The sequence below is a fragment of the Eutrigla gurnardus genome (assembly GCF_963514095.1).
Source record: "Eutrigla gurnardus genome assembly, chromosome: 23".
In the NCBI taxonomy this organism is placed as follows: Eukaryota; Metazoa; Chordata; class Actinopteri; order Perciformes; family Triglidae; genus Eutrigla; species Eutrigla gurnardus.
Window position 1 is genome coordinate 4532745 of NC_139934.1, and position 17659 is coordinate 4550403.

General features: G+C 46.9%; 1 protein-coding gene across 2 annotated transcripts; it reads right to left on the reverse strand.

The window, feature by feature from the left end:
* Positions 1 to 378: 378 nt before the first annotated feature.
* Positions 379 to 16956, reverse strand: znf219 (zinc finger protein 219). Of its 2 annotated transcripts, none has more exons than XM_084002513.1 (5): positions 16776 to 16956; positions 8356 to 8440; positions 5772 to 8154; positions 5530 to 5622; positions 379 to 3203 (listed from the first exon to the last, which is right to left on the reverse strand). In XM_084002513.1, the coding sequence occupies exons 3-5, from the start codon at positions 8149 to 8151 to the stop codon at positions 2017 to 2019; spliced, it is 3660 nt and encodes a 1219-aa protein (XP_083858639.1). In that variant the 5' UTR covers positions 8152 to 8154; positions 8356 to 8440; positions 16776 to 16956; the 3' UTR covers positions 379 to 2016. The 2 variants fall into 2 exon arrangements, with proteins under 2 accessions (XP_083858639.1, XP_083858638.1); XM_084002512.1 differs by having other exon boundaries at positions 5476 to 5622; positions 16776 to 16953.
* Between the last annotated feature and the right edge of the window lie 703 nt (positions 16957 to 17659).

Sequence of the window (17659 nt, forward strand, 5' to 3'; positions counted from 1 at the left end):
ACAGAAGGCACGATGGCATCGACAGTAGTTGTTAAGGAGACACCACTAAAGGGACTTTATCACTACGGGAACTCATAAGGTGCTCTAAAGAAGGGAACTTAAACACGTTAACGCACAATCGAGGTGTGGTTGCAATCATAGAATACCTCCATCAAAAAGTAGTCCGAGTAGATAAATAGTGGTTTGTTAAGCAGCGTGAGGTGATGTTGCTGTTTTTTTGTCTTCTCCCCCCTCCCCCTATTTCCAAACACAAGCATCCACGATATAAGAGACTGATTGTTTTTCGTTCAATAGCGGCGGCTGATGTTTGACACACCAATGAATTTTGGCTAATCGATGGGGTAAATCGATCGAAACCACAGCTTTAACACGTTTAAAAAAAAAACGACAGAAACTTCCATTGAGAAAAAAAACAAAAACAAAGTTTGGTCTATCCATAAAGTCGTAAATGAAAAACAACTACTTTGGGAACTGAAACCTTGCACAGTGCTCTGTATAGACATTCCAACTAGTCTTAGCTCACAAACATTATAATCAATATTACCTATATTGATAACCTTTTTCTGTAAGCATCTTGACAATGAAAATAAACGAAAAGTCTGCTTCTTTTTTTTTCTTCTTCTTCTTGTCTTTACAAAAGCTACACATATTCTACTGGGATGTCTATGCATTTGTTAGTGTTTTTAATAATTACTCCTACCATTTGTCTTTTTCTTTTCTTATCAAAAAAAAAGAAGAGGAGAGGGAATCTACTCATCTAAAAGACACCATAAACCCCCCAAAGAGTATAGTTTCTCAGATTTAGGTACTGCTTTCTTTTTGTTAACTTCTTCCCTATGGAGATAATATTGGTCCTTTTTTTTGACACAGTTACCGAGTCTCTGTCTCTTTAAAAAAAAAAAAAAAAAAAAAGGGGGGGGGGTGTGTCAGTTGATTGTGTTCGGGGGCTCGGGCGACGTCCCTGCAGCCCTAAAACAGACTCCCGCTCTGAGTTTTTTTGTTCTTTTTTCACGCATCTACGTTGCCTTGGCAACCCACATTGTAAACACTGATTTTTGTGACCCCCCCCCCCCCCCCCCCCCTTTTTAATCCCTCAGCTTTTGACTTCTTTCATTATATCACCTACTTTTTTTTTTGTTTGTTTGTCTTTTCGCAAACCGCCTGCGTCGAGGACACCACGCATTTCTTTTACGACTTAACTATTCACAACACCCTAGAACCACTTTTGACAAATATACTGTACTTAAATTGTTTTAAACTGTATATTCAGATAAAATGAATGACCTATCGGAGCCCGGACGCGCAGGAACACCGGAGACTCCCTCGATGACGCACAAGAACAGGCACTAACTGAAAAAGAATAAAATGTTACAAACGTTTCTTTCTGTTTTAGGACAATCGCGTAGAAACACTCTTCAGACAAACAAGGCAGTAATATACAGTTGAGGGAAAGCACACGGCCCCCAAAAGTTACCTCACGCCTTTTAAATTAATACCAAATAGCTTTGAGCTGAGGTTCACAGCTGGAACTTTTCGAGACTTTCCTCCACGTCTGAGGAGGAGCTTGAAGTTTGAGGTTTTACACCGTTCAATGTTCAGTCAGGAGAGCATCTCTCTGCAAGCTGGCTTCAGCTCGGTCAGTGTAGCAGTCTGGGATAAACAGTCCATTATTAGTGTGAAATAAATGCATGTGATCGTATACATGTTGTTTTCATGTATCACGTCGCAGATCTTTTAAAATCATCCATCTTGGAGTGAAGCTTGTGGTGTGAGGGAAAAAATCCTGAAAAGATGCGTCTATGCTCTTCTGTACAGGAAGTTTATTTAGCGGATGACCACGCTGTCAAAACCGAAGCAGATGAATAATGTCAGGGGGACAATAACAGCTGTGATGTTCCTCGAGGATCCGGTTCGCTCTGCAAAGCTACCTGCCCCTCCTTCAATACTGCGTTGAAATGTAGTTGAAAACAGTGACCCCAAACTCTCCAATTTCAAGGGTGTCATCCCAAACACTTTTTAGTCTGTTAAGACTCTTTCCTCCTCTCCCGCCATGTGGTTGGCGCTCAGGGCCGGTGAAAGAGCGAGGGACATCCTCAGATCCTGGTCCTCTGAATCCTCCAGACTGCTGTTCTCCAAATTATCTTCCAATTCCTCCTCTTGCTCCTCCTCATCCCCCTCTATCTTCCCCTCGAGTGCGAGACCGTCTCTGACATTCTTGGATACTGAGGCCATGCCTGGGTGGTCGAGGATGTTGTCCAGATGGTCTTCTGGATCCCCAGAGAGCCCGTTCATGGTCTTGGCCTGCGTTAGAGACCAGTCCTCCAGGGGTGCCTGGGACTCGGTCACATGCCTCCATATTGCCAGAGAGTCGAGGTCAGAGTGGTCCTTTCGGGGCTTGGTGGCCTTTGGGGCTCCGTCATCACCCAAGGTGGTAGAAGGGGCTCTTTTGCGCCGGGACTTACTGGTGTGGTTGACCTGGAGGTGCATGGCCATCAGCTCTGCTGAGGACGTACGGAAAGGACAGAACAAACACTGGCTCAGTTTGACCCCTGATGAACTATCCCCTCCGCTATCCGCACTACCAAAACCTCCACCCTCTTCTACGTTCATGCCCCCATCCTCCTCCATGCCTCCAAGGCCAGGTGAGGGGCGACGAGACAGATCCAGGGGTTCGAAACCCCCCTCATGAGTTGAAGGCAAAGGCCCTTCCTTGTCACTTGACGGCTGAACCATTCGGCTAGTAGTAAGGGGCTTACGACGGGACACTTTAGGGGCCTTCGGTGGGGGTGACTCCCTGATCCAGCCTCCTTCCATTCCACCTTGGTAAAGGGCCCCCATCACCCCAGACAGATACCTGTACTGGGTCTCCAAGTCGACATCCCTTAAAGCCGCCAAGGCCTTCCGATGATCCCGTTGGTCCGGGAGCCCCAGGAGCCAGGACTGCTGGCTGGGGCGGGAGGTCGGGGTGTCAGTTGGGCTTCGGTTGACCGGGCAGTGGTTGGGCTGGGATCGCCGCTGCTTGGCCAGCCCAGAGGTTCCAGAGGTCAGACTGTTGATAGTGGAGGTGAGACCACTTGAGGAGGAATTGGAGGACGCTGACAAGGCGTTGCGTTGCTCCCTGTGGTGCCGCTGGAGGTGGTACTTTAGTGAGCCCGACTGGGTACCCGCGTAGTCACAATGGGGGCATTTGTAGGGTCTCTCACCTTAAAGAAAATTAGATGGACAAAACAAGATTGGAATGGTATTGGAGTCTCAGTGAAAGCCTAGATGAACCTTTAATAGACCACTGATCTGGTATGTTCTAGCTCATTTACAACAAATCACAAACGTTATACTAGGCTAACTTGGGGTGTCACGAGTATTTAAATCCACGACTCGATTTCAAGGTCACTATTCGATTTTCAATTCAAGTATTATTTTCAGCACTGATGGCCTTGCCATTGTAAGACAATGTAGTCCTGATTCGTTTAGGTACGCATCTTGCTATCATGCCCTGTATTTATATTTTCAAAGTTCACTTCTTTGACAAAGGCTAATACTTTATTTTAAATGTAGCACAGTATATGCTCAAATAATTAATATGCAATAACAATAACCGTTGGGAAAAAACTATTAAACAACAAAAAGTAGACCCACTAGATTTTAGGAGGGTACTTTACAGCAACAGGTTGAGTTTTCGAGGTACACCTGATTTCAGGGGAAGCAAGAGAATTGTTTTCTGTTGTCTCCGACTCTGGCAGGGTGTCTCAAAGTGCCACCGTGAGAACTGCTGATCTTGCTTTTGACCACGAAGGTCATAATCCAAGACTCATTTCAATAAATTTTCAATTTAGAATCGAGATCGTGACACACCTAGTTCAAACCATTTTGCAAACCATCTTTTGTAATAACAATATTCATTATAATAATAATAATGTATTATAATTAGAAAATCTTGACTGTGATGATAACAGATGGCAGGCAAGTTTGAAGAGCCTGCTAATTCATATGATGTATAATTAATTATAGTGGATGAAAAGAAGACAATGGGCGGTCTGAAAGGTCATTAAAACAAACTGGAACATTCAGCAGTAAGATGCAAAATAACTACCACGGCCTTTTTAAGCAGTGATGAATGGGAGATGTAGTTACGGATTTTAAAGGGAGATGGCAGTATTTCATCACTGATTAAAAAAAAATGGCACTGCTGGGAGAGATAAAGTGGAGGGGGGGCATCACACTGGAGGCATATCAACATCAGGAAATGCATTACATGTGAAACGCGTAAAAGATCTCATGGAGGAAAAAAAAGAACATGGCTCTAGTGACAAATGCGGATGCACATGCAAAAGTATGAACAATTTGTTTTCATTGCTGAGGCTAAAGAATGTGATCTGGAGGAGCAATAATCTCAAGGGGACAGTAATATCAAGAGAGTATTATTATAATTTGACGCCTTCACTTAAATTACTGACCATGTGGTAATCACTTGATGGCACAGAGGAGCAATACTGCATGAGGAAGAAAGAGCTGCATGCTATCATGAATAATACAGCGTGATGTGATGGGTCCTGTCAGCTATGGACGATGATTATTCATAATGGCAATACTAAATAGATTTCACTGAATGCGTTTTTGGGCATCGTCTTGCTGGAAAGACTTGGATGTGCTCCAGTTCCCAGTCGCTGGAGAATGGTGGCATCTCGGAAACTCTGAGAGGGGGGTCATAATCTTGATCAAATACATCAAGCGAAGAAGGAAAATAATAAAAGAAAATGGCAATGACTCATGCTGATAAAGTCTTATGAATATGGATCATTAATTAAGATTGTGAGTGAGTGCTGTGAGAGTTCCCAATTTTCATTAAAGTCCTATTCAATATGAGGTTCTTTTAATTTTTTTCAACTTATTTTTTTAACACTAAGCCTGTTGGAGTGTCCTGTGTGTCCGTTCTACAGTCAAAATGATTTAGGAATTATTGGGTGTAAATTTAAGGGGAACAAATACAGATTCACTTGCTTCAAAGACAAGATCAGAGAATGTGAATCTTAGAGAGATTAAATGTGTTATGGAGAAATCTGTGAGCATTTACTTTGGCATGTTTATGCAAAAAGCATTATAGATGTGACTATACTCATAAGCCTATGTCTACCTATTAATTTGCACAATTTAGAGCAAATCAAAGAGTCCTATTTAAAAAAATAAATAGAAGACTGAGCTTTTTACTAAGATTTATCCAAATTTAATCCCTGGAGTTTCCTCAAAAACTATTGTTAACATACCCTCGAGCAAGGCACTTAACCAGGAGTTGCTCCAGTGGGGCTGCTCGGTTGCCTGCAGTAGAGGGCTATGATTAGCGCTGGCCGGCTCTCTGGGGCGGATGTGTAAAAAAGAAAACCCACTGCTAAAGAGAGGATGCTCGAGGAAGACTTTCCAGGGATTTCTAAAGGTTAAAAAAAGTAAATGTGGTTCGTTAAACTCACAGCAATTTCTCACCTGTGTGAACTCTCAGGTGCACTTTGAGATGGTGTGAAGAGCGGAAGGCTTTACCACAGTAGGGGCAGTCTTTTATCCCTCTACCACGTACTCGCTCCCTGGTGGGAACTGAAGGTATGGAGGACACTGCCGTCAAGCCATTCTCTCCTGCAAGTGGAGAGAAAAAATGTAATGATTACAGAGTGTGCGAAGGGCCTCCAAGAGCTCCTATTTACAAGAGAAAAACAGGATGAAAATAATATTCTCCTGTGATAATTCAATCGTCAAAATAGGAGAGAAAGCGCAAGCGAATGTACCTTTGAAGCTTGAGATGACAGAGTGAAACCCCGTAGCTGCTCCTGCTTGTTGTGATCCACCACTGTGCAGTTTTGATTCCTGTCTCATTTCTCCTGTTTGTTGGGATCCACCACTGAGCAGCTGAGACTCCTGCCTCACTTCACCGCCGCCTCCTCTTCCTACCCCTGCTCCTCTACGGCTACCGCTCCCCTCCTCTTCGCCGCCAACTCCTTTCAGGGGCCTCTGAGTGTGAACGCGAGCATGGACCACCACCTGCTGCAGGCTGCGGAATAGCTTTCCACAGTCCGGGCATTCCCATGGCCCTCCTGCTCCGCCCGTATCTTCTCTTGGATCCAGGCCTCCGAGGTAAGCTCTGACCTGGTCGGCCTCTGTGATCACCGAGCTCCGAGCTGGGCCTCGCTGGCTTTGCTGCTGGCCTCGCTGGTGGGACCTCTGCTGCTGCTGCTGCTGCTGCTGTTGTTGCTGCTGCTGCTGCTGCTGCTGCTGCTGCTGCTGCTGTTGCTGTTGCTGCTGCGCTACCGCCAGGCTGCGAGCCACCAGCTGCCACCAGGTTGCCTGGTCACCACCTTCTGAAATTGATGCAGTAGTTTCACCTGTGCCCCCTCCTCTATTTCCTCCCCCTCCTCTTCCAGGGTCTCCTACTCCTGAGCCACCAATACCACCCCCATTTCCCATCTCTGCTACCTGAGCCACTGCTTGAAGTCTCTCCATGCAGCTGGCCCCGCTTCCATCACTGGGCAAGCCGAGGTAGCCCAGGATGGCGGACTTGCTTGAGCCCATCCCCATCCTGCCTCCAGTGTCTGATCTCCCACCTCTACCACCTCTTTGCTGGGCCAGAAGGAGACTTGAATAGAGGGCGTTCAAAGACTGATTACTTGGAGAGCCTTTGGCTTGCTGATCTGCCCCTCCTGGTCCCCCAAGGGTTCCCAGCCCAGCCTTCAGCCCAAGCTTATTGAGATGAACTTTCATGTGGTTTTTGAGGAACCAAGGCTCTTTGAATCCACGGCCGCATACTTGGCACTTATGGTCCAAGGAGTCCTTGTGCTTACGCATGTGGCCCTTCAGGAACCAAGACTGGGTAAATCTCTGTCCACAAGTTTCACAGCGGAATGCCGGCAGCGTGGGGCTTGCTGTTGCTGCCGCTGTCCCCTGCGGGGTACTCGGAGTCGGGGCCGGGGTATGTGTCGGAGTGGGCACGGGAGTATCAGGGGTTGCGATGACCAGCCTGGAATTGAAAGCTGGTGGCAGAGCAGGTACCTCGGGGGAAGGGTGGCACTCCTGCAAGTGAGATGCCAGGCTCTCTTCTTGGCTGGCAGAGAAGGGACAAAGAGTGCATTTATACGGGTTGTGGAGAATGCGGACATGGCGCGCCAACTCCGAAGCCGTGCGGAATTTTCCCTTGCAGGCATGGCAGCGAAACGTAGGCGCTACAGGAGTAGATGCGCCCTCCCCAATGGTAGAAGAATAGGGAGGAGTCACAGAGACAGGATCCTCTGTGAGTGGAGGGGTCAATGGTGTGCTGTCGTCCAGTAAAAAGTTTGGGGTCTGGTCTATTTGCATGCCATCATTTAGACCTTTGACCTCACCATCAACATCCTCTTCTTCTGTGAGATGCTGGATGAGCGTCCCCGGCAGTATGCGCTGGTTTGGGTGGCTTCTGTGATTCTGGATGAAGTCTTTGTGGTTCTGTTGGATTTTGAGGTGCTGCTTTAGGGGTGCTGAAGGGAGTCCAGTCCGGTATAGGGCTGAAGCTCGGCGGTCTCGGTCTAGACTGTGAGCTCGGGCATGAAGTGACAAAATGCTTTGGAATCGGAATCTCTTTCCGCATACGTGACAGGGAAACCTGAGCGCAGGCCCTGGCGAAGCCCCTCCCACTCCAGGTATCGCCTTGGCAACAGTATCTTTCTGGAACAGCTGGAGGTCTAGCTCGTCGTTGCAGTTTCCACCCTGCCCAGATGAAAGGGCCAGCTCCAGGGCTCCGAACCCAAGGAGTGGTGCCGAAGGTGTGTCTGGTGGCGATGAGTCCAAACAGGGGCTGCAACCAGCATCTTGTCCCCCTCCTCCCGGGAACAGAGCCACCGCTGGCGTCGGGGACAGGGGGACGCCATCCAGCCCTTCCTCGTCATCGTCAATGTTGTGGTGATTGTTGTTGCTGTCCTCGTGGAGGGGGAAGGGAGAGAGGGGGAAATAAGGTGTGGTGTCCGGGGTCTGAGGGGAAGGTTCGGGGCTGTGGATGGGCAGGACGACAGGGCTGTCGGGTAGCGAGAGCTGGGCGTGAGGAGAGGACGCCCGGGGGCTGTGGTCCAGGGACGGCAGTGTTGGGGGAGACTGGGGCTGCTCACAAGAAAGAGACAACACACACTCTGGCGGAGAATCCATCCTCTATCAGTACAAAACACAGGGAGAAGGAGAGAGGCAGATAGTGAGTGGAACTGATTACTTAAGAGGAATTCAAACTTTGAAAAACCTTGAGGAAAGGTTACATTTGCATGTTGCGCATAATTATATTCAACTTGACCGGATGTGGAAAAAAACAGCCAAAAAATAGACATAATCAAATGGTATTAGTTTTAGTGGCATTACCAGAAGTGTGTGTGATGTTATGCCATTCTTTAGTGTCTCTGCTGACGGGGGACACACTTCTGTGGCAGCCTTCTCCTTGAATTTTCTGGGGGGACAAAAGAAGAAAAGACAGATGATTGCATGATGATGCTTGAGGAACGTCACTTAACAAAAGCCTTAACTCTATTAAATACCAGCGCCAGTGTAGGCGTAAACGCTTTTTTCTTTTTAAAATATTGAGCGACGAACCACAGGTAGCAGATCTGCACAGACGCTCTTTTGAATGTATATCAAATGCTGATAGCGGCGCCTCGTCTCTCTTAGTGCATGTTAATGTTAAGTACAAAGCAAATCTTTATGTGATCTTCAATTACTCTTCAGTCTGCGTGGGTGTATGCACGCGCTTGAACGTGTAACAGGTGTGCACCTGTTCTGCCTGCTGCATGCGCTCGCAATGCACGGCGCCATACTGTTAGCACATATGGGACGATTAGCCGGAATGTGAATGTGCGTCAGCGTGGATCTTCCTCTGTGTGTGTGTGTGTGTGTGTGTGTGTTTAGGAGTTAAGGGCACCACCACAGGACACGGACTGTCCCAAACAGGATGGGCGCGCGATGTTTTGACTTCCCCACACGCCCTTCCTGTGCACTCACACAGTAGCAGCTTTTTTAGCTTAAATCATGGGGGGGGGACACACCGCACATGCGCACTCTTGTGTACAGCGTGCACTTAGCAGTGTTTCTAAATCAAACAGCCTGGGCGTGGTGCTTTGACCCGACGCTGCTTAGTCACGGTTACCGGTTTAAGTAATGTACAAACGTAAGCTTTGTGTTGACTGTACCCGCAGCCCCCCCCACCCAACCAACCCCGGATAACAGAGTCAGCTGAAATGTAAAGTGTGATATACAGCGTATTGAACACACACACACACACACACACACACAAGCATTTTTGGCAAGCCGCGCTCACACACACACACACACACCCAAATATTTTCCGAGTGCGCAGCACTTTGCATCAGTTTATAGAACGGGATTTATGCGCATCGGCTGTTTTTTGTCCATCATTCGGTGGAGTTGATGAGCAGCGGCGCGGTCGCCCCGCCGACAGAAAAACAAAAGGTCATCAATCATCGGGGAAAAAAACAATGGAACATCTGTGTTTGCAGGTGTGTCGCCCATGTTTGTGTGCGCGACGGTACAGTCACATATGTGTTTATATGATCACTTGGATTCCTGCATGTGTGTGTGTGTGTGTGTGTGTGTGTGTGTGTGTGTGTGTGTCACTGAGCCCGGATGACAAAGAGATCCTCATGTAGCCAGTTGACATTTTAGCTCGGCTATGACTCACAGGGATATCACACCATATCAGTCACGTAAACACACACACACACACACACACACACTGGCAGCACAACAACAGACACACTCAGTCTTAATCCACCATTATTGTTCTCTCTCTCACTCTCACTCCCCGTCTTCCTTTCCCCCCCTCCTGTCTTTCTTTTCCCCCCGATTCACACTCCTCCCATCCCCCTCTCTCATTCCCTCCCTCCCTCCCTCCGTCTATTATTCACTAATTTTCTTTCATTCTCTCCCTCTCTCTTTCTTTCTCTCCTGCAGTGTTGCCAGTTGGCGGCGTGCCAGGGAATGCTGATATCAGCTGGTAGATTGGGCCCTGCCAACATGGCGAAGAGCAAAAAAAAAATGAGAAAGAAGGCAGACGGAGAGAGAAAGAAAGAAAAAGACAAGAGACGGAGAGAAACAGTGCAGTTACAAACTGGGCAGCGTTAAAAAACAACAATTGTCAGAATTCATGTGAATGGAAATGATTTAATGCGATTGCCAGCGCGGTGTTGAGGGGGAAAGAGAAGAAAAATAAAAAGGAAGGGAGAGAAATCAGAGCGGCAAAACATAAAGAAAGGGCAACAGATTTTTCAAAAAATCATTTTTGAAAAAGTCCACACACACACATTCACGTACAGGCAGACGGGGATACAGCCGGGTATCTAAATGGATCTGCAGCGGCGTTGCATCTGATGGCATTATCACATGAATATCACCATCACAATGCATTGTTCCACCGTGACGCTGGCTGTCGCCAACCTCCGGCCCTGTCATGCCAATAAAGAGAATGTGGATGGATGGAGAGGAGATAAGGTGCAGCAGTGGATGCATGGGGGGAAAAAAATAGGGACAGGAAACCCAGATGTTAACGAGGCAGGAAGAGCCAATCCGACCAATAGCGAAGCACCTCCGGACAACGCGTTCAAACGCAATCCCGATCTGCGAGTTAAGTACTTTTGTACGTAATTGCACACTGATGGATCGGAGCAGGTGCTCAACAAGGTGTTGATGCCGCTTTTAAAAGGGACGCCTGTCACCGAATCGTCTTTCAAACGAGTGCAGGGTTCATATACGGGTGCTGGAAATCCTTGAAAACACCTGAGTTTTAGTGTGGTGTTTTCAAAGGTTTGAAATGTGTGTTCTATGTGATGACATATATGATAGAACAGAGATAAGAAGATCTCTAAAACAGCATTTTCTGACATTTCTGCGTGAAAAACGGACTTTTGATGATGAACAGATGATGAAAATAGTTGGTGATTATATTTCTGTGGATCTGTTAGTGGAATTAGTTTTCCTTTCATTTGTGGTCCTTCTGTAAAAAGCTGTCTCCAAACATCATGTTGGTTGTTTAGAGGACAATAACATCTCATTTAATGTGATGAACAAGTGACATAATAAGTAGACTGAATACTGAGGATTAGATTGATACAAATATGGAGTTTACCACAGCTGGAAAAGCATGGAAATGCACCTTGAAATGCTTCAAAAGTGCTTGAATTTGACTTTGGGAAAAGGTGTAGGAACCCTGTGTTTTTGTTTTTGCTCATTTGGTTAAAAAGATGGGGAATCAGCCTTGACGTGAGATCGCACATCGATTCTGGATCCCCCCAAAAAAATGAAACTGCAGCTTTTTGTTTCCGACCCTGAAATGTGCAGCGTACGTGCAGCATTGCCTGTAATGACAGCTTAAAAGCATATCCTTGTTGTGTTAAGCATCGCCATGATGGTGTCATTACAGTAATTGCGGAGTAACTTTGTGGCCATGGAGATAACTGATGTAAAGCAGAATTGCCTTCGCTTGGGAATTAGCTTTTTGATTTTTATGGCGGAGGTCAATGTGCCAACTTTCTTTTTTTAGCCACAGAAGAAAATCAGCATTGTTTAAATGCTGATAAGTGTGTCATAATGTGTGTGTGTGTGTGTGTGTGTGTGTGTGTGTGTGTGTGGAGGAAAAGGGGGGAGGAGGGGGTTGCTGAGTCATACATCACATCCGTGATAAATACTTGCAGAGGGAGTAGAGCACAATATGTTCAGACAAGTTTATTTTTGGGGGGGGTTTGATGTCATTGTGTAAATATCCACCGAGCGCTACGGTTTTTACTGTGAAGGCAGTTAGCGCATGTTTGCACACGCCACGACGCCACATGTCATTATTGTAAATGGGCGGGAACACCTTCCACTTTGGTGCTTTTACCAGTGTGTGTGTGTGTGTGAGTGTGTGTGAGTGTGTGTGGGCAGGAAGGTCACATGTGCTCTTTACATTAATGATACGACGTCCCAGGCTGGGTTTAAGGTGTGTGTGTGTGAGCTTTTATAGCGCAGCGATACCTACTTGCAGCCACTCGTCACAGTTTGCATAATTAAGTCCGCGGGCTCTTAAGAGTGCGATTTGTCCTTCTTGGGTTGTTTGGTGGTGATGAGTCTTTATTATTTAAGGACGGCTGCAGCGTTTCACAAGAAGCAAAAAAAAAAAAAAAGAAGAGAGCATCATAAATATGTTTTGTTTTTGAGGTTTTTTCCCCCTCTCCCAGCTTGTTAATCATCTTCTAATTTATTTTTGTGACGCCTTAGGGGGAGACACTAAAGAGGGAAAGGGGTTTATACTTAAGGGCGATGCAAGGCCTTATTGCGGGATGAAAGAAACGCTCACAATAAGGCGGCAGCGGCGTTTCGTTGTTGGGAAAAGCGTGAAAAAGCTGATATTTAGGATTTTAGGATCCCTCAACTAAAACTAAACACATTCCAGTGCGTTTTACTGCCGTTTAAAAGCCCATTTCGATGAAAATCAGGATAATATTATGAATAATTTTGAACTTTTCACCACCTTTGTGTTCTTATCTGTGTGTGTTGCGCTCGCTGCACATGTTCCTCCTCCGTGAACCTAAAAATAGGCATCTCCAAGGTCTCCGGCCTCGGGGGGGCGTCACGTAGACCTGTATCTGGAGGCCGGTTTGTACTCCAGCGAGTCCTTACGAGTGTATAACTCTCATGTGCGAGGTGAGGTGGATAAGTGGGCTGACCACACACACACACACACATAAAAAAGAAATGAGAGGATGAGCGATGGTGGGAGGAGGAGGAGGAGGGGGTACAGTATTATGTGGTCCTGTGGTTTTTATCGCGTGGTCACGTGGCGAACTTCCCCCCAGACGGTATTCATTTCCTTTACTTCACCTTTCCCTGAACCCCCCCTCCTTCTTCACCCTCCCTCCCCTCGTCTTCAGCGGCGATAAGAGGGGGGAGTCTCCCACCGCCGAAGACGTGACTCCCAAACTTTTTTTGTGTATCGTTTTTTTTGGGGCTGCCTCGACGACGCAACTTTGTGGTCCTTAAAATCGGACGATACTGAACTTTGATACCCAGATGTTCAACCAAACTGTCCTCGCCTCATCTTTCGCTAGATCAGAAACCGTTTCTCTCCTGCTCTTCTCTTCATTTAACCCTCTCCTACCACACTCCCCGTCTCCCCTCAAGCTGCTCTTTTTTTTTTTTTTTCTCAATGAAACGCCAAGCAGACACTTTCCCCCGCCGCCGTGGGAGCGAAGCGTTCTGCCAGATCTGAGCCGGGGAAAAAACATCACAGCGTCCCCGGCAGGGCCCACGAGGTCTCTCGCCGCCGACTGACTCGTCTGATTCGGGATTACAGGATCGAGGCCTTGAGAGAGGAATCGGTTTCGGAGCACGCAAAATGTCATCATCGCCAGATGTATTTAAAGAAAAAAAAAAAGGCTTATCAATGCAGATCACCTGCAGGCGTTGAGGAATTGCAAAGGAAAGGGGTGCGATCATTGCAAACCAAACTTTTAGAACCCTTTTCTGGCAAGTGTCCTTGAGCAAACTACCCACAAGCCCCCGGGGGGGATGCTGACCCGACCCCATGACCTCCTTGTGTGAACGCCGCATCCTATATCACACATGTGACCACCTACAGAGACAAACTGTGAACACAGGGTTGAGTCTTCATTTCCCCCCTCGAGGGGTATATGTACACTCGATTGTACTTCTAACGGTGACCAACAACACTTGATGCACCTCGGCAGAACGCCCGCGAGGATGTAAAGTAACTGTAAAAGATCGGAGGGCGGAGGAGTTCAAAGCTGTCGTAGAGAAGGGCGGGTACAAACGAATCTTTCTACATAGGTGGGATCATGGCGAGCACTTTCAGAGAGACATACCCAGAAGCGATCGCATTTATAGCTGCAACTAATGAAACCCCTTTAGAGGACTATACTTCCTCACCTCCTTGAACCTGCAGCTACTTGTCGGATTGTCTTGTGTGTAAAGTTACAGAAAACACCAAACCTTTAGGCACGCCACCTTTCATGATCTTTTTGCCTGTTTATCTAAATCCCAGCGGGGGCTTCCTTTCCACCCTTTAGCTCTGCTACCGAAATGTTTTTAAGTCAAACCCCCTCCACCGGGAGCGGAGCGCGATCTATACCTGTCCGTCCCCTAATTGTGTGTTAAAAAAGAGTGTGAAACCGGTCCTGCCAACTCGCTACAAGTGGCACAAGTGGCGTACTATTTAAGTAAGACCCTAATGCTCTAAATACGCGCTAATCCCGAGCAGGCAGCCGAACTCTCGACAGTCTCAAAATGTCACAATGCGGTAGCTTCTCCCTCACCGAGGCCAAGCAGGTGCCTCTCCCGCGGCGCACTAATGACCCAATTATATCAATCAGAAAGCCTTGATTGGTGCTACACTCTTCTCGCTTTTATTCTCTCTGTCTCCCTTTTTTCATGTACACCCCCCCCCCCCTCCCTAAAGAGCCACCTGGATGGGGGGGGTGTACCCCCTCAAGTACAGTACAGTATGTACAAAGATGGGGAGGTGGGGCGGCGTTGATGGTGGCGAAGGAGGAGGATACTTGAGTACAACAAGTCTGAATGAGGCGAAACCATTACGCTTTCTTTAAAAAAAAAAAAAAAAAAAAAACACGAGGACGTCCGTTAGCAGGATAAAAAGTACACGTGGGATACTTTGGTGATTCTTTTTTACTTCGGGACCGGGACAGAAAGTCACACATTTCCTCTTTTATTTCTAATAGGTCACATCTGCTTCCAACTCCAACATTTGTTTAGATAAGGGAGGATTATTTTCTTATTTGAGAAATATGTGCAAAAAAAAAAAAGAAAAAAGAAGAGTTTGCACGTCCCTGTTTGCAGGACGAGCCAGCAATGTCAACCTACTTCCACTAATGCACACAGCTCTCCAGAGTGTGTGACATTTTGGGTGGATTTTAGAGAGAAAATAGGGCATTTCGGGATCACCAAACACGCTCGATTGGCTGAGGAGACATAGGAGTGTCTTCGGTCAACCCAGATGACACGTCTGCGCCTTATCTCGGGAGGAATTTCCTCCTCGCCCCTATGATGTGCGTCAATAACGTGCAACCATTTTCAGTCGCTCTTCCTCCCCCCTCCCCTCTTCTCTCTCGCGGCCATCTCAATTAGAGGCACATTAATGAAATAAATAACCATCAACAAACAATGCACTAATAAACACTCCCACCATACACACCCCTCCCCTCCTTCTCGCCGCTGAAATGAGATTAAGCTTGCCCGCAGATGGTGTCCGCGCTTTTCTCCCCCCCTAAAAAAAAAAACGCGATTAAAAATCATAAACAGTGGGATGTAGTTTGGAGAAGTCGGAGGGGTGGCGTTGTGTCAGCCTGTCTATCGCTCCCTCTCTCACTCACTCTCTCTCTCTCCCCTCTGCTCCATTTTGTTCCTAAATTTTCTATACAAAAGATTAAGGGAGGGGGAAAAGACGAGTGCGCGAGCGAGGGAGGAAGAAAGTGCCATCATGGATTTCATCTCGAGTCCTCTGCCAATCTCCCGAACCGACATCCCCCCCCCCCCCCCCTCCCAAAAAAAAACCCAAAACGCACATTTCTTCTTCCTTCTCTTTTAAACCGGTAACTTCTTTTTACGCACAATACGATTTGGCAACGTGCGTTTTTTTTTGCACACGCTCCACTTGCTGTACTTCCCGGAGGTGATGTTAGGACAACTAAAGCTTGTAAACATCGTAGTAAAAAAAAGAGCATATAAACGCGACCCCCCCCCCCCCCCCTCGTGGATGCGTTTTATTGTCATTTTTTTGCGCACATCTCCTTCCTATGAGATGATCGTGCGCTTATCTCGCAAACACACAACGCGCCGCACGATGCCCACCTTTAATGTGCGTCCAACAAAAGAATGAGTCGAGCTGATCGCGTCTGCCCGCAAATCAACTTGCTAACAGGCTAAAACGTGCACTTTTTTTCGGGGGGGGGGGGCGGCCGGGACAATATGTCTGCGGGGCTTTTATCGAAATCCTCCCGTTACGCACCGAGAACTTGTGCCTCTTTTAGTAAAAGCTACTTTTTTTTGGAAGGGGGGAGGAGGAGGGGGGTGTCGTTTTCTCTCCCCCCCTCCAGAGATGTTAAAAACGGGATAAAGAAGATCCGTCACAACGCTGGTTTTTTAAATAAGTCCTCGCGACTTGCGTTAAAGTTACGCGATTAAAACAAAACAAATAAAATAAAGAATGTGTGTTCCGCTCCGACGTGACTTTTCGGGTGCAACCATTTTAAAGTCGCGTTTGATTTCTCGCCGTGGCTTTTTCTGAATCGCGAAAAAAAAAAACGTCTTTTTTTTTTTTTTTTTTTTAGGAGACACGCATGTCGGTCACGCGCGCACATACGACCCGGCTCACATACATGACACACACGTAAAGTGTTCCGGAGAGAGAGCGCGCGGTCAACATGCGTACGCGCGCGCCGTACATATACATACATGCCTTCGTGCCAATCACTCCACGCGCGCGCACACATAAAGCGTCCGCATCCAAAAAAAAAAAAAACTAGCAAATAAAAAAAACAACAACTATATTGGCCATTATCCCGCTGCGCTGCTCGTGGAAGAGAGAGAAGAGGAGGAGGAAAAAACAGTCGCAATAAATTCAACAATTTTTTTGGGGGGGGGGGAATGTTTCATCACCGGCAATCCGCGTAAAAGTGTCTATGTAAACAGAGCTGCTAAAAACCGTAAGTAGATAAATAGGAGATACAGGATATATGTTGAAAGTAAAGACTCAGTGTACTTACGGGAGAGGCGGCGAGGAGATTAATGACACGACACGTCATGATTACGTTTCACTTGAATTAAATACATTACGAGTTGGGAAAAAAATGGAAATCAGGGTTGTATACAAGCATACGCCGTTTCCCCCTCCCTCCTCCCTCCGTTTGGTCACCCTCTTCTCTCTCTCTCTCTCTCACTCTCTCCTCCTCCTTCTCCTCCTCCATCTCCCTTTCTTTTTCCCTTCTCCCTTTTTCTCTCCCTTTTCTTCTTTCTCGCATTTTTTTTTTCTTCTCCTTCCCCATTTATCGCACAGGAGTGGTTGAATAGGGAGGAGGGGGGGGGGCGAGGCGGCGGGAGAAAGAAGTGGGAGGGAGAGAGTGATGTAGGTTGGGGAAATGTTAATTATAATCTCGGGCACGGGCACCATTTTACAAACGCTGTCATCTCTTCACATTTGTATCCTAAATATGGCATCTGGGGTGGCGGGGAGATGACAGTTTGGAGAGACATTTTCTTTTCTTTTTAAGGAGAAGGAGAGGAAGAGGAGGAGAGAGGAGGAGGAGGGAAAAAGTTTCACACTAAGTGTGTTTTAAAAAAAAAAGTGATGACAGGGACGAGAGGCGGCTTAAATGTTGTGGTGATCCACCCCGGAAGCACATGGCCACTTCCAGGATGGGGGACTCACAAAGTGCATGATTTTTTTTTTTTTTTTTTTTGGATGGAGGGTTTCCCAACATAAGGTCCGGGGGACCACCGGGGGTTCCTAGGGAGGTTTCCAGGGGGGTCCCCAGCCAAAAAAAAAAATATATATATATATCTAAAACACTCCTTTTAGAAAACAAAAGACATGCAGGAAAATCTTACCTAAAGTCAAATCCTTTGTTGTAATTTTGTTTCCCGATTTTAT

Bases quoted from the DNA above. Each gene is read 5' to 3' on its own strand.
- znf219 (XM_084002512.1), bottom strand. From the start codon at position 8,151: ATGGATTCTCCGCCAGAGTGTGTGTTGTCTCTTTCTTGTGAGCAGCCC. The intron at 5,623-5,771 runs GTACATTCGCTT...CTCCACTTGCAG, and splicing joins TGTCATCTCAAGCTTCAAAG to GAGAGAATGGCTTGACGGCA. The intron at 3,204-5,475 runs GTGAGAAATTGC...ATTTTCTTTAAG, and splicing joins GCACCTGAGAGTTCACACAG to GTGAGAGACCCTACAAATGC.